This window comes from Myodes glareolus, chromosome 2 (genome assembly GCF_982192425.1).
Source record: "Myodes glareolus chromosome 2, mMyoGla1.1, whole genome shotgun sequence".
Classification (NCBI taxonomy): domain Eukaryota; kingdom Metazoa; phylum Chordata; class Mammalia; order Rodentia; family Cricetidae; genus Myodes; species Myodes glareolus.
This window is the reverse complement of record NC_142027.1, coordinates 115,211,265-115,226,718: the sequence shown is the minus strand read 5'-3', so window position 1 is coordinate 115,226,718 and position 15,454 is coordinate 115,211,265. Positions and strand designations below refer to the sequence as shown.

The window sequence follows — 15,454 nt, the reverse complement described above, 5'->3', positions numbered from 1 at the left end:
TCTCCCCTGGGTCAGAGACTCTATATGTCTGACCGGTTGTCTAGAACTTTCGTGATTGCGCTGGCGGGGTGGCTCAGTGGGTAAAGGCGCTTGCCACCAGGCCTAACAACCTGAGTTCCATCTCTGGGATCCAGATAGTGGGAGGGGAGAACCAGTTCCTGCAAGGTGTTGTTGCATCTCCATACATGCTCCATGGCATGTGGCTGTGGAAAGTTGAAACGTCGACGGCCCAGAGCCAAATTATCATGGGCTATGTGCTACTGGCTTGCTTCCCCTGGCTTGCTTGGCTACTTTCTTCGATGGCCTATAATATACTTCTATCACCCGCCCAGGGATGACCCTACAGACATACCCGTAGGCCAATCTGATGGAGGCAACTCCTCAACTGAAGTTCCTTCTTCCCAGGTGACTCTAGTTTGTGTCAAGTTGATAAAAATTAACCGGCACAGAAGGCATGTGCACACACATGTAAATGTTCATGTGTGCCAGGTAACGGCCTCGACTGTCAATTCTTCGATCCCCATCTCTCCTGTTACTGAGGCCTCATAACCAGGCTAGGCTAGCTCCTTACTCGGCTTCTCCAGGGCAGTGTGCACGACCAGCCTGGCTTTTTCACCTGGGTTCCAAGGTGCTGACTCAGCTGCTCACACACCTTATTAACAGCTCCCTCTCTCTTCAGACCCAGGCTGAAGTTCTCCTTAGATCCCAGGACACAGAAGACATTCAAACGGAGCCAAAGAAATACCCAGTTCAAAAGCCACAAGGAGAATAGAGGCATCTTTATTGTCCTGGGTCACCGTGGAGATTCTTTTACCCAGTAAATGGTGAGACATGCTGTCTCTAATGAGGAAACACATAAGGGTTTTAATTCAGAAAGGGACGTGGAATCCTTTGGCTGCAGTGTAGAAAGGAAGTCGGCATGGCAAAGGCTGACATCAGAGCCTTGTTAGAATTAGACCACAGAGGAATTAGACTCTGCAGGCCCAAGTTAGATGATGCCTTTCAAGGAAGATGCCAAATATTGCCAGTTTGGAATGCCCATTGTGTTGACTGACGGGACTACTTCAGTGTGACAATGGAAAATTCCGAGAGAGGAGCCACCTGAACCAGGCACGTCCCCAGCCTAGACCAGCGTCACAGACACAGTAAGTGGCCAGGTGAGGTGGTGCACCCCGTAATCCCAGCTCTCAGGAGATGGAGGCAGGAGGCTCACTTTAAATGCAAGGCTAGCCTGGGCTACGTATTGAATTCTAGGCCAGTTAGGATTACACAGGGATTACATAGTCAAACACACCCAAGAATGAATTCAGAGATCCATTGCATTCCTGAGGGTGACTGAGAATGCACCGCACCGAGGTAGAGAGGGGGCCGTCCCAGCAGAGTGGGTGTGAGATGGGAGAAGTGGTTAGGAGGGAAAGTGATGGAGGGGAGGGGACTGGTTGACAGGCAGGGAGTAGAGGCCAATCTCTAGATGGGAGAAGGGCTGGGGAAATAGGTTAATTAGTGAAGTAATTTCTATGCAAGCATGAGGACCCAAGTTCAATCCTCAGAACATGTGTAAAAAAGCCAGACATGGCGGCACACCCTTGTAATCCCAGCCCAGGGAAGGCAGAGATAGGAGGTTCCCTGAGACTCACTGGACAGTCATTTAGCCTACGAGGTGAGTTTTATGGCAGTGAGAAACCCTGCTTTGAAAACTAGGGTGGATAACACCTGGAGAATGACACCCGAGGTTATCTCTGACCTCAATACGCATGCACACATACACCTGTACACGCACACATAGCTCCCTCTACCCCATACGTAACCCAGACACAGTTGGGTCCTTTGCCAGAGAAGTTAGTACTCTTCGCCACCAAGTCATTTCTCCAGTCCCTATCTGTTGCTACTGTTTTAGAGAAATGCCTTATTTTTGAGACAGGGACTCACGTGTCCCAGGCTGGCTTTGAATTTACTAACCACCACAATGATCATGATGGTTAATCCTAATTGTTACCTTGGCAGGATCTAGCATCAAAACCGATGTCTGGGAGGGCATGCTCGTGAAGTAGCTTCTAACTTGGGTTCACTGAAGTGGGGAGACCCACCCTGAGTATAGATGGCATAATCTTATGAGCTGAGGTCCTAGATTGAATAAAAATGAGAAAGTGAGCTGAGCACCAGTGTTCATCTCTCTGTGTTCCCTGACTGTGGCTGCCTCTCACTCCTGCTGCCATGACTTCCCCATCATGACGGACCACACCCTCAGACAGGAGCTAAAGTTTCTTTCTTTTGTAAGTTGCTTTAGCCAGGTATGTTTGGTCACAGTGATGAGAAAAGTGACTCACAGACTGATGATAACAATAACAGTGTCTAGAAAACCAGCCCGTGATTCATTTTCTTGCTTTTGAACTTTATCCCAATGGCCTTCTCACCAAGCACCCCTTCTCCTTTCTTCCAGTGGCTCCGGAAGAAACAGGTGAAATGCCCCACCTCCCAGATTCAGCTCTTGCTACATAATACGTTTTGGCTCATGACCTACCAGCCAGCAGTGAATTCCACATGGGCATCGAAAAAGCCAGTGACCTGTCCAGTGGCCACCTTCCAGCCCTCGATGCGTGCTCGGATCAGGCCTTCTCTCTTTTGATTGCGTACCACCTTCACCAGCCCAGGGTAGCGTTTGTGGACATACTCTTCCAAGGGGGCCTTCAGCTCCTCTATAAAGGACAAAATACAAGACATGCATGAATAAATCACCTTAGACCTGCATCCCAAACACTGTGATAGGGCTGGGTAGATATTCAGTAGTTCAGAGTCCTAACACTTCAAGGAAACTGCCAGAGTTCAGGTCCCAGCACCCACACTGGCAGCTCAAAACCACCTGAAACTCCAGCTCCAGGGGACCTGATGCTCTCTTTTGACCTCCATAGACATCTGCATACATTTGTACATATTCACACCAAATATACAAATATGCATAGCTTAAAAGCATTGAAAATAGATATTATAAAACACCAGGATATTTATACGCCTCTAGAAAGTTCCTTGATTGCAAAAAAAAAAAAAAAAAAAGTTGGCATGTGAAGAATTTTAACTCTCTGGCAGTTAGGAAGCTAGAATACATCTCCACGTCCACATCTAAGACAGCTGTGCTATGACACATGTAACTGGTTAACACTGACCGTCAATTTGGCAGAATCTAGACTCATCTAGAAAGACATACATTTGGGCACATCGATGAGGTAACCTCTTAGGTTGATGGAAGCAGGAAGCCCCATACTGGACGTGGATGGCACCGCATATGGGCTGGGATCCCGGACTGAATGAAAATGAGGAGGCGAGCTGAGTACCAGCCTTCATCCCTCTCTGCTTCCCGACTGCAGGTGCAAGAGGACCAGTTGCCCCACTCTCTCATGCCGTCCTCCCAAGGATGGACTGTGCACCCTCAAACCGTGAGCCGCAATAAGCCCTTCCTTCCTCACATCGCTTTTATCAGGTATCTCGCCATCGCCACTAGAAAAGAAACTAATAAAGGGTGTAAAGGAAGTGGAAGAAAAGAGAAAAGACGTTCCACGGAGAACTCAACATCCTCTTCAGCAAGAAGCCAGTCTCTGCCTCCCTAGTGCTGAGATTAAAGGTGTGTGCCACCACCTTGTGCTTTCTGTTTGTTTGTTTGCTTGCTTGTTTAAGACAGAACCTCTCACTGAACCTGGATCTTGCTGATTCAGCTAGATGCAGGGATCCTCCGGCCTCTGCCCCTTCAGCGGTAGTCCTAGAGGCATGCACCACTGTACACGGCTCTTCAATGTGGCTTTACTGTATAGTGCTCTAACAGTTCCTTTCACAGAAACTGTATAGATCCTGTGCACCTTAAGAATACCTGGCAGCTTTTTTGCCAATTTAAAGGCATTTGCTTTCAGGCTGGCCTCTCTGTGTCATGGGTTTTGTTCCTTAAAGGTACAGCCATGTGGCTGCTGGAAGAAGAGAGGATGGGGTGTTCTGATGAACAGGGAGAAGTGAGGGAAAAAAAGACAGAGTGTTATGGAAACTCCTGTCAGTCAAGGGCTGGGATGACAGGAGGAGAAGGTCTGTGCATGGTCCTCCATGCCAACACTCATCTGTTTAAACGCTAACCCTTCCCCGCTCCAGTATGGGCCACGGCGTGTATGTAGAAGTCGGAGGGCAACTTGCAGGAAGGGCTTCTCTCTTCCCAGCGTACGGGTCTGAGGAGGGAGCTCAAGCTGTCACACAGGCTGGCAAGCGCTGCTATCTGTGAGCCATCTTGTGGCCCCTCACAATGATTCTTATTTCTCTACTTTCCCTCTACACAGCTTAAAGGCATCTGAATGGGGGTTTCAGACCTGGGCAGACAGCCTGAGGAAGCCATGTCAGAGATGACAAAAAAAAAATGGCTACAGATGAAAGTGATTCCACGAGCCACAGAAAGGAGCTATTGATTTGGATTGGGAGAATTAAGGGAGATAGGGTAAAGTTAGGCAGGGGGTAGCGGGGACGTGCACACCCTACTTCACCACACATTAACACACAGAGAAGTATACCACTGCAGGGCAGGTGAACTCTTTCACCTGGGCAAAGAATGATAAGCCTACTAGAAAGCAGTTAATAAGGTGGCCAAGAGGAAATCCTGCCAGTGGCGATGGATTAAATACTATTCATTGGAAAATAGCTTCTGAGAAAGGAATGGGCCTGGGGAGATGGCTCGCGCTAAATCACTCACTGCACAAGCGTGAGGACTTGAGATTGGATCCTCGGAACCTATTATAAAGGCAGGCATGGTGGCAGGAGCCTGTAATCCCAATAGTCTAGTAGGTGGGGAGGGCGGATACTAGGAGATCCCTTGACGGCCCATCTAGCACCAGGTTTAGTGAAAGACCTTGTTTCAAGGGATTAAAATGGAGAGAGATTCGGGAAGAAAATACCCAGCATCAACCCTTGACCTCAATACATGCCTACACAGAAATATATGTGTGCATATGCATGCATATAGTACACACACACACACACACACAAATAAAAAGGACTGGGGTGCTGCTCAGTGGTAGAGCACTTCCACTCCCAACACTGGAAAAAAAAAATAAACTAAATAAGACTAACACTTGGTGTAAGTTTTTTTTTTTCCTCAAATAAGAAAGCAAAGACCTATTTCTGCAGAGATAAATGTTTACCTTCCAGGACTAGAGGAAATCCAATACTAAATTGGCCAGGTGCCATTTGGGAATCCTTATGTGGCTGAGGGTTTTGATAAACAGTATTTGGGGGAGTTGGGGAGGGGGAGGAGGAAGCAGATGCCACCCATGATCAGAAGGGACGAGCAAAGGGGGGGAGCAACTGCTTCTTAGCAATAAAAGCAACAACTGCCACCCAAGCTTAGTGTAAACTGGAAATGAGAAGGGTTCAAACTAACAGGGGAGGTTGTTACTACGGAATTCTATCCAGACTCCTAATGCTCCCCCAGTGTTACAGAATACTCCCTTGGTATTCCCTTGTCTCAAGACCCTGTACAAGAACAAAGGGCTAACCCAGGAGACTCGCTCCACCTACTTTAAAAAGCAACGCAAGAAGCCCTGGGCCACATGGACATGGGCTTGGAAGGTGGCCATTTGGCCAGGGACTGGTGGAGTTCATGGATCCACACTGCACAACAATCTCACCTCTCCACCCTCACGGTCGTGAGGGCTGCGGGCTGAGAATAATCAAAGCCTCTCATCTCACAACTTGTGGATGCATAAAGAATTGGTCTGAGCTTGAGAGTGTTCTAGAACATTAATTTGCACGTCAGGTCTAAGTTATAGCCTGAGAAATTGTGTGCGTGTGCATCAGTGTTTGTGTGTGTGTTTGGGTGTGTATGTGTTTCTCTGTGTCTATGTGAGTGTATGAGCACAGAACTAAACAAATCTTTAAAACCTATAGACTATTTGTTTTTGGAAGTTTCTACTTAATTTTTAAAATATTGGCACCGTAATTAACTGAAGGTAACCCAAACTGTATAATGCAAAATTTCAGGTAAGCGGTGGGTGACAACTGTAATGCCCAAATCAGGGTTTTATTACTGCTGCTGCCATCAGCCACCCCCTCTCCCAATCTGATTACTGACATCACTCCCTGCCAACAGCTGCTGAGATAAGGGACCTGCTGCTCCCTGGGAACGTGTGGGCTGTGGCAGCTGGGACTGAGCGAATAGTGCATATGGTGTGTTCCAATTAGAAAACAGAACAACAGGGGCTGCCTCCGAGCCAGGCATCCTCAGAGTCCGAGTCACCTGGGAGCCTGTGAAAATGTAAGTTCCCTGGCTTGTCTTGAAGCTGGTGTAATAGAGCCAGCCTCAGTGGGGTTTGCTGAGGGGTTTTATGCCAACACAGGAAGTTTCTGAAGCACACATAACAAAAAGGTACCATTTGAAACATCTGAACAAAGTTCAGGTCAGTAGTCTTAAGCACACCCAACGTGTCCTAGGCATGCTCGATCATGTCAATCATAAGTCCTGAGTCTGCCAAAGCGGTGGTTCTCAACCTGGGGGTCACAACCCTTCTGGGGTGGTAGAATGACCCTTTTTCAGGGGTCGCCTAAGACCATTGGAAAATCAGATATTTACATTGTGATTCTTAACACTAACAAATGACAGTTATGAAGTAGCAATGAAAATCATTTTATGGCTGGTGTGGAGGTGGGGGCCTGGTCACCGTAGCGTATCAAAGAGTTGCAGCATTAGGAAGGTTGAGAACCACTGCTCTAGAGACTTTCATTTTCCCCTGCCCCAGCCCCTGGTGACCACTGATATCGTTTTCTGACTCAGAGTTTGCCTCTTGTGTCTGCTAGCCTTGCTCACTCTTAAAGTATTTAAAAGACATTTTATCTCCCATTGTTGTGGAAGGGAAGAGATGTGTGTGTGTGTGTGTGTGTGTGTGTGTGTGCGCGCGCGCGCGCGCGCGCGCGCAGCATGGCACATGTATGGGGAGGCCAGAAGGAAGCTGTGTGAGAGAACTCACTCTCAGTCAAGGAAGTACAATAGGAATCACCAGGGATGCTCCTTGCTGGATCTCCAACAGGTTCATGCTTGTCTGGCTTTCTTACATAGCCCGGGACAACCTACCCAGGGAATGGTGCCACCCACAGTGGGCTGGGCTCTCCTATATCAATACAAATCAAGAGAATGTTCTTCCCTGTGACATGCCGATTGCCAATCTGACCCAGACAGTCCCTTAATTAAGGCGACTCTAGGCGATGTCAAGTTAACAGTTAAAGCTAAGTGAGACACCACCGATCAATTTCTCCATGGTTGATCCTTGCTCCTGGTCAGCTCTCTGCACTCTCCTGGGTCACCAAAAGCTACCACCTGTCTGGAAGGATCTAATATAACACTTAGATAAGCTTCCTCCTCCCAATGGAACCTTCCAATGGGAACTGTTCATTGTGATCCCTACTTGAAATCTCAGTGTTCTGGTGGTAGAGGCAGAAGATTCAGGAGTTTGGGGTCATCCTCAGCTATGTGAACTTGGCCTCAAAACAAAATCCCTTCAGGCTGGGTGAGTGGATTGCAGCACTGAGTACCTGCATCTTGGTAGCACCCCATAACTTTCCCATACCAGACTTTGATTGTACCTGTGGTGAGGGCTCCCTGTTCACCGAGACCGGGGTTCAATGACACTCAGCTCAGAAGACATGATTTTATCACAGACATTCATCAGGATACTTTACATTTCCTAAGCATCATTTTTTTTTTCCTGAGATATTTTCATATCTTATGTATGTGCAAATCAGTGACAAAAAAATAGACTTAAAATTCCTGGATTCCCAGGTGTGCAAGGAAAGATCTTCATGCCTAAAATAACCAGCTCACTAACTATAGAAAATGCAGCCAAACCAGGACCAATGCCTAGCTAATCTTCACAGTCGCCTTGATTGGATTAAGATTTACAGAGGCACATCTTTGGGGTACGTCTGTAGCAGTTTCCAGAGGTGAGATGATTAACAGATGGGGTGGGGGAGCCCATCTTTAGTGACAATGGTACCCTGCTGTGGTTGTGCATGAAGGAGGTAGGGGGCGTGAGACTCAGGGGTCACCAGACCCTTCCCCGTTGGTGTTACAGAAGCAATAAAAAGCACTGGGAGAGGGGAGGACCAGCTGAGCTGCTGGGAGGAGAGCCGTTGAGCCGGCAGCAAGCCATGCCAGACAACTCCAGGACTTCAGCTTTCCCGAGTCGCCATCCATACGGGGATGGGCTTGTGGATGATGCAGCTACGCTTGAGTCATCCCTGCCCTGTAAGTAACCGGTCACCCAAGAATGTTAATAACACCAAGAAAACCCATTGGTTTACCGGTTGGATTTTGGTGGAACCGTTGTTTTGGTCGGCTGCATATTCTCACTCTGGAGTGAATAGATGTGTGTGTTGTGTCTGTCTAGGAAAGTCACAGACAGTGCAGGCTGCTTAAAAGGAAGAAGATGAGGAAAACAAGCCAGGTGAGGGCTGGCGCTCTGCTTCCACAGCTTCCTGCTCCACCCAGATCAGAGTGAGTCACCCCTTGCTCTCTATCACTGGACACCCTCCCTCCAGCCACCGTGTGGACCACCTCAGCTAAAAGCCCCTCTAGCCACCATGCCTTCCCCTCTGTGATAAACCAGTAACAACATTTCTAAATATTACCGTCGAAATTAGGGGTTGGGGTAACGGAGACGGCTTGCTGGATGCAGCGCTTACTGTGAAAACCCAAAGAACTGATTCTGATCCCCAGAGCTCATGGGGATCAAACATTCGGGCATGAAGCTGGAGAGAGGGCTCAGTCCTTAAGAGCATGTATTGCTCTTACAGAGGATGGGGGTTGGTTCCCAGAAGACACAAGGCAGCTCACAGACTACCTGTAATCACAGCTCGGGGATACAGCACCTTTCTCTGGACTTCAAGAACACTCACAATCTCGTGTGCACACACACACACACGAACATACATGCACATGTATACACACACATGTACATGTACACACGCAATTAAAAATAATGAATTTTGGTATGTTTTTAAATCCATGTACACATAGTATCTTGGCTTATGGTTCTAGCTCTAGGAAGGGTGAGACTGGTGGATTGTGTGTTCCAAGCCAGTGAGAGATATTGTCTCAAAAACAAACAAACAAATCAAGGCCAACAATGCCTGAAGAACAGCTAAAGTTGCCCTCTACCCCCCTGTGTGTGTGATTACACATCTGTACATGTATCCTGACACACAAGTGCTCCTACACACATACACATATATACAAATAAATGAAAGAATATTTAAAAATTAGGATTTGTTTTTGTCTTTTAAAATAAATGAATTCAGATTTGTGAATTTTATATACTTTGGGAGATTCCTCTTTATACAAGAAACAAAAGCTCTTATTTTTATACTTTTACAAAAGTATGGGCTGGAGAGATGGCTCCGTGGTTAAAAGTGAACCCTGCTGTCCCAGAGGATCCAAGTTTAGTTCCCTGTCAGGACACTTAGAATCACCTGCACTCTAGTTCCATGGGATCTGACGCCCCCTCCTGGCCTCCACAGGCACCTATATTTACGCATGCACATGCCCCACACAGACATACACATAATTTAAAAATAAAATAAGATCATTTCTTTATAGAATACATAAACATATAGGTGGGTTCCTTCGGTGGCTGTGAAGTGTATCCCGAACAAGGAGGAGTCAAAACTGTAAGCCTGCTGAGAGGGGCTTTGGAAAGACAGAGTTTCTACCCTGATAACCACTTTTTTTCTTTTAAACATACCAAGCACTCGACTTGGATGTATCACTAATGAAATATTTATATCCCCAAATTGCTAATGAAGCTGAGAAAAAATGTCAGCTAATCAGGAAAGGCTCCAGAATATACCATTCAATGAGATTAGACCCCCTTTCATAATCTAATGAGAATGTCTCACAGACTTTAGCAAGCCATGATTCTTTCTTTAATGTGTTTCAAGTCTTTATGGAGGGTCATCGGTGACTATGACTTTGCCTATTCCAACTCTTCCTGCCCTCTTGGCAGCTCTGTTTAAGTAAAAGGGTTCTGATCATCAGTTTATAGATAAGGAAGTGGAGGTCTAGAAAGGGTGTGTGTCACCCCAGTGACGTAAGATGGGAACTAAACCCGTGCCCATGCATAGTGGAATGTGTCTGTAACATCAGTACTTGACAGGAGAATTGTGAGTTCAAGGTCAGACTAGGCTACATAATGAGACAAAGTCTCGAACTAAAATCTAAAAAGGGACAAAGGATATAGTTCAGAAGTAGAATACATAGAATCCCCCCAGTGAGAGGCTGGGGTGTGGCTCAGTGGGAGAGTATATGCCTAGAATCCTCCAGTGAGGGGCTGGAGTGTGGCTCAGTGGTAGAGCACCTGCCTAGAATCCCCCAGTGAGGGGTTGGGGTGTGGCTCAGTGGGAGAGTGTATGCCTAGAATCTTCCAGTGAGGGGCTGGGGTCATGATTCAGCAGTGGTGTTCTTGCCTAGACTCTGCAGAGAGGGTTTGCAGTTGTGGCTCACCTGCCTAATTGCTCCACTGATGACCTGGGGTTGTGGCCCAATTAGGAGTGCTCTTGCTAATCATGTACAAGGTTCTCTTTCAAGGTCCAGTGGTGTAACAACAGCGATAGAAGCTATCCTTCTTGATGAGAGATGAATGTATAACAGAGAGGCTCATGAATGAGATTCATACCCTTACGAAAGAGCCACAAAAAACTAGCTGATCCCTATTGCTGTGTAAAGACACAAATAAAGACCAGGCCTTTACCAGACATCTAATCTGCTGGGGCCTCGACCTGGGACTTCCTGGGTCTCAGAACCACAAACACTAAATTCTACACTGCCGTTAATTATCCAGTCTCAAGGGTTTTGTCATAGCAGTGCAAAGGGGCGAAGAAAGAGTCAGTAAACTTTCCAAGCTTATGACATTTGTAAGTGATGTGTTTGCCCACATCTGACTCCTGTGAAATTATGAGATTTGGCATCTCTCTGTTCGTGGGAACCTTCTGACACTTGTCATATATTTGTCTTGAGGATCTACTCCTTTCGGAGACTCTGCAGCATATTTGGAGAAACTACCAGTGTGTCCCATCTTGCTCCACACCTAGGGATATATGAAGAACAAATGTGAAATGTGACTAAGTATAAAATACCCAGAAAAATGCATGCCCTTTGTCCTAATTCTATTTCTCTTGCTATGATAAAACACCTGTCATCAAGAAACTTAGAGGAAGAAAGATTTACTTCAACTCACAATCCAGATTACAGTCTATCAGTGCTTCAAACAGCCAGTCACATCATAGTCACAGTTAAGAGAAGACAGAAATGCATGCATGCATGCGTGCATGTTTGCTTGCTCCCTTGTTTGCCTACCTATACCATACTTTATTTCTCTACTCTTTCGCCGTTCAAAACACCCCTGACTAGAAAATGGTGCCACTGACTGTGGGCTGGGTCTTCCCAAATCAATTAACAACCAAGACAATCCCCCACATGTATAATATAACACGCATAAAAGGAAATAAGGACAGGTAAATATTGGGTGGTAAGGAAGGGCTGAATACATGTGGTGGGCATGTGTATGGAGCCATGAAAGAAGATGTAAAACGAATTGCTTTTCTACTTTTAACTCTGTCATGGATTTTTCATTTTTTGTTTGTTTTTTTTTCTTGGTAGATAAGTCCATAAAAATATAATCAATATTAGAAGTTTCCAATCCAATGTGAAGTCCCAAAGCTTCAGAATGGGTACTCTAACTATATGTAAGTTTTGCTATTGTCATTGTTGTCTTTGAGATGTATAGACTTTGAGTCTGGTCAATTTCATTGTGTGATAGTTTTTTATTTGCAAGTTATTTACAATAAAGTTTTAATAAATATAAGATATTTTAAAAACAAGAATGACTCCATACAGATATATCCACAGCCCAGCCAGTGTGGACAATCCTTCACTAAGACTCTCCCCACAAGTGATTCAAGTTGTAAAAGTTGACAATTAAAGCTAATCACCACAACACTCCATTTGGAACCTGAAATCCTGATGGTGAAGAGGGATAGGGGTCTGATGTGGGATCCCCTATGTATGCTATGAATGTTTTCTTACCATTGGTTAATAAAGAAGTGGCTTTGGCCTATGGCAGGGCAGAATATAGCTGAGTTGGAAAACTAAACTGAATGCAGGGATAAAGAAGGCTGAGTAAGGTAGACACCATGTAGCCACCCAAGAAGCAAGATGTGAAGTAACAAACCACCAGCCTCATGGTAAAATATAAAATAATACAAATGGGTTCATTTAAGATGTAAGAGCTAGCTAGGAATATTCCTGAGCTGTTGGCCAAACAATGTGGTAATTAATAAAGTTTTGTGTAATTATTCGGGTCTGGGTGGCTAGGAAACAGAAATGCAGCCTCCATCTACAGGAGTTTCCATCACTCATAGGATACTGGTCCAGGAGGACAGGCTCATGTTCTGAATTGGAAGTGGCTATTGACCCTTCTAGGTTGCCTTCTGTTGACAGCAGCCAATGCTTTCTGTAGTAGTGGCACATGGGCTAAAGTATCAAGGGAACACTGTGGAGTTTAGGTAACAGCACTGTGTTAGTTACTCTTCTCAGAGCTGTGACCAAGGCCTCACAAGAAGAGGGCTTTGTTTTGGCCCACAATTTAAAAGGATTCATTCTGTCACGGTAGGGAGGGTGTGGCAGGAGGAGCCCGAGGCTGCCTGTTCACATTGTAGTGGATAAAGAAGCAGAGAAAAGGGAATAGTGGGGCTCATCTGGATTTCTTTTTATTAATTCTGAGACCACAGTTTATAGGATTGCCCCACCCACATTCGGGGTCTTCAGTCCTAAGTTATTCCTCTCTGTAAACACCCTTACAGGTACAACCAGAGGCATATCAGAGGCAAGACGTTCAAGTTGGCAGTGAAGAGGAACCTCACAATCACCAAACTGGATGAGTCGTGATGTCACAGAAGTCTTGCAATAGTCCCACTGCTGAGACGTGGACGTGTCCATCTCTGAGATCCCAGAATCAAAGTAGATCCAGAGCAAGGACACACGCAGGAATGACTCCTTGATATTGGGCTGTGGGGATGGCTTAGCAGATAAAGTGCTTGCTGTGTGCAAACTGGAAGACTGGAATTTAGATTCTCAGAACCCAAGTAAAAGTCAGGTATGTATGTATGGTAGCTACCTGTAATCCAGTACTTGGGAGGTGAGACAAGGGATGCCTGAGGCAAGCTAACGAGTCAGACTAGCTGGAGTTGGTAAGTCTGGGTTCAGTGAGAGACCCTGCCTCAGTAAGTAAAGAGGAGAATGATCAAGGAAAGCACATATTATCAGCTCTTGTTTCCTCATATATGTATGTATGAACATGTACACAAGAGTGTGTCTATATACACATGAACACATATAACACACACACATATATATATATACACATATATATACCTGCATGCATAACACACACACATACAGATATACATACATGCCTGCATGCATAACACACACACACACACACACACACACACACACACACACACACACTTGTGGAAAGTAATAACACAGAAGAAGGGTATCTCACATATTTTAGTCTCTGAGCATCTCCCCGCTTTACTATCTTAAATAATGTACTTGTTGACTATGATGAATAGGAATAAAAGGGAGTGGGGGAGAGGCAGGAGTCAGAAGCTTCAGAAAAGACTGGAGAAGGTTTAAAAGGAATGTTTTTTGTGGTATATGAAAGCATTTACAGTCAATGCTATATGGTGAGATAAAAGGAGAGAAATAAGAAATCCAAAGGCACAAAAGAAGTAGAAGAGACACGAGGTCCAGAATACCAAAGGGCTGAACTCAATCCATTACTCCGAGTGGTGAATCCACGAAGAAGACGCTGGGGAAAGGAAAACCTCTGTGGCTTTGAACGCCATTGTTTAAAATTTCACACTTTCTACTTCTTCCATTCCGAATTTCCTCTTGAGTGCCAGTGAGATAGCTCAGTGTATAGAGGTACTCGCGCCCAAGCTTAATAACCTACGTTCCATCTCCGATACCCACGTGAGAGAACTGGCCCACCCGATTGTCCTCTGATTGCCACGCATGTTCTGCAGCATGCATGCCCACAAATAAATAAACATGTTTACTTTTTAAAAATAGTAGATTAGTACAAGTTACAGAAACTGACACGGAAGCCTCATTCTGTCTACAGGTGGCTATCACAAATTAAGATGGCATTTGCCATTCTATCCACACAAAAAACAGTCAAGGTCTGGAGACCTCTCAGTGAGTAAAATGCCTACCATACAGTCATGAGGACTTAAATTCAACCCCCAGAAGTTGTTTTTTTTTTTTTTTTACAAAAAGCAATGTTCAGAACAAACTTGTAATCCTAGAGGTGCTTGGGAGGCCAAAAAGGCAGATCTACAAGGTTTACTGCTTCCAGATAAGTGACAAATACTATCTCAAAAAAAAAAAAAAAGAGGGTGGGGGAAGGAAGGAAAAGAAAGAAAAAAGAAAGGAAGGAAGGAAGAAGGAAAGAAAGAAGAAAAAGTAGTTAGCACCTGAGGAATGATATCTGATCTGAGCCAGTTCTCTGACCTACACATTCACACACACACACACACACACACACACACACACACACACACACACGGAGGAGGGGGACACAATCAGTCGAAAATCTGGTATCTGCAGCCGACCCTAACAACATATGAACTTAAGCGATAAAATTTGTCTACAGGCTGGAGTGCGTTTTTCTTTCATTATGTTTCTTATTTACTGTGATATTGATTCTGAAGGCTCTGAAGCCAGCAAACCTCTTCTCCTGAAATAGCAGGAGTTGCCGTCATTAAGGGGTGAAAGCAGAACAAATCAAAGACAGGAAATGCTCCCAAGACCACAGGGAGGCATCTCAGCACCAGGCTGCTCCTTCCTGGAGTTTTCTTTAAATGCAATGACAATCAGGGATGGAATAACTAAAGCCAGTCATGTGACCAGTTCCCTTTCTCTGGCACTGGGGGATCTGGACTCACAGGGAGAGTCCTATGCAAAATGCCCAGTGAGTTTTCAGGAAATGCTCACACTGAAGTGTTGCACGGGTGTTCCAGAAACGGCTTGGAGAAATGGTCACATCTCTTCTATTGAAGGGAAACATAGAAAGATATGTAACAGAGATGTGGGGCACGACTCTGTTAGGATAATAATTGCTCTTCAACAGTGGTTCTCAACCTTTCTAATTGCTGCGACCCTTTAATACAATTCCCCATGTTGTGGGGACCCCCAACTGTCTTCATTGCTACTTTAAAACTGCAACTTTGCTTCTGTTATGAATCACAGTGTAAATATCTGTGTGCTCTGATGGTCTTTGGGGGTCATGACCCACAGGTTGAGAACCACTGCTCTACAAGGATCAGGACCAACTCTCCAGAATCTACATTTTATAACAAAATTGCTGGACATGGCAAT

At 45.4% G+C, this 15,454-nt stretch overlaps 1 protein-coding gene across 1 annotated transcript in view; it reads right to left on the bottom strand.

Annotated features, from left to right (window-relative positions):
- Galnt17 (polypeptide N-acetylgalactosaminyltransferase 17) overlaps window positions 1-15,454 on the bottom strand; it is a 425,585-nt gene that overhangs the window by 197,730 nt on the left and 212,401 nt on the right. The window contains exon 4 of the mRNA XM_048433766.3: window positions 2,522-2,696. Within this exon, the coding sequence (XP_048289723.1) occupies window positions 2,522-2,696 (175 nt within the window). The remainder of the gene's footprint in view (window positions 1-2,521; window positions 2,697-15,454) is intronic.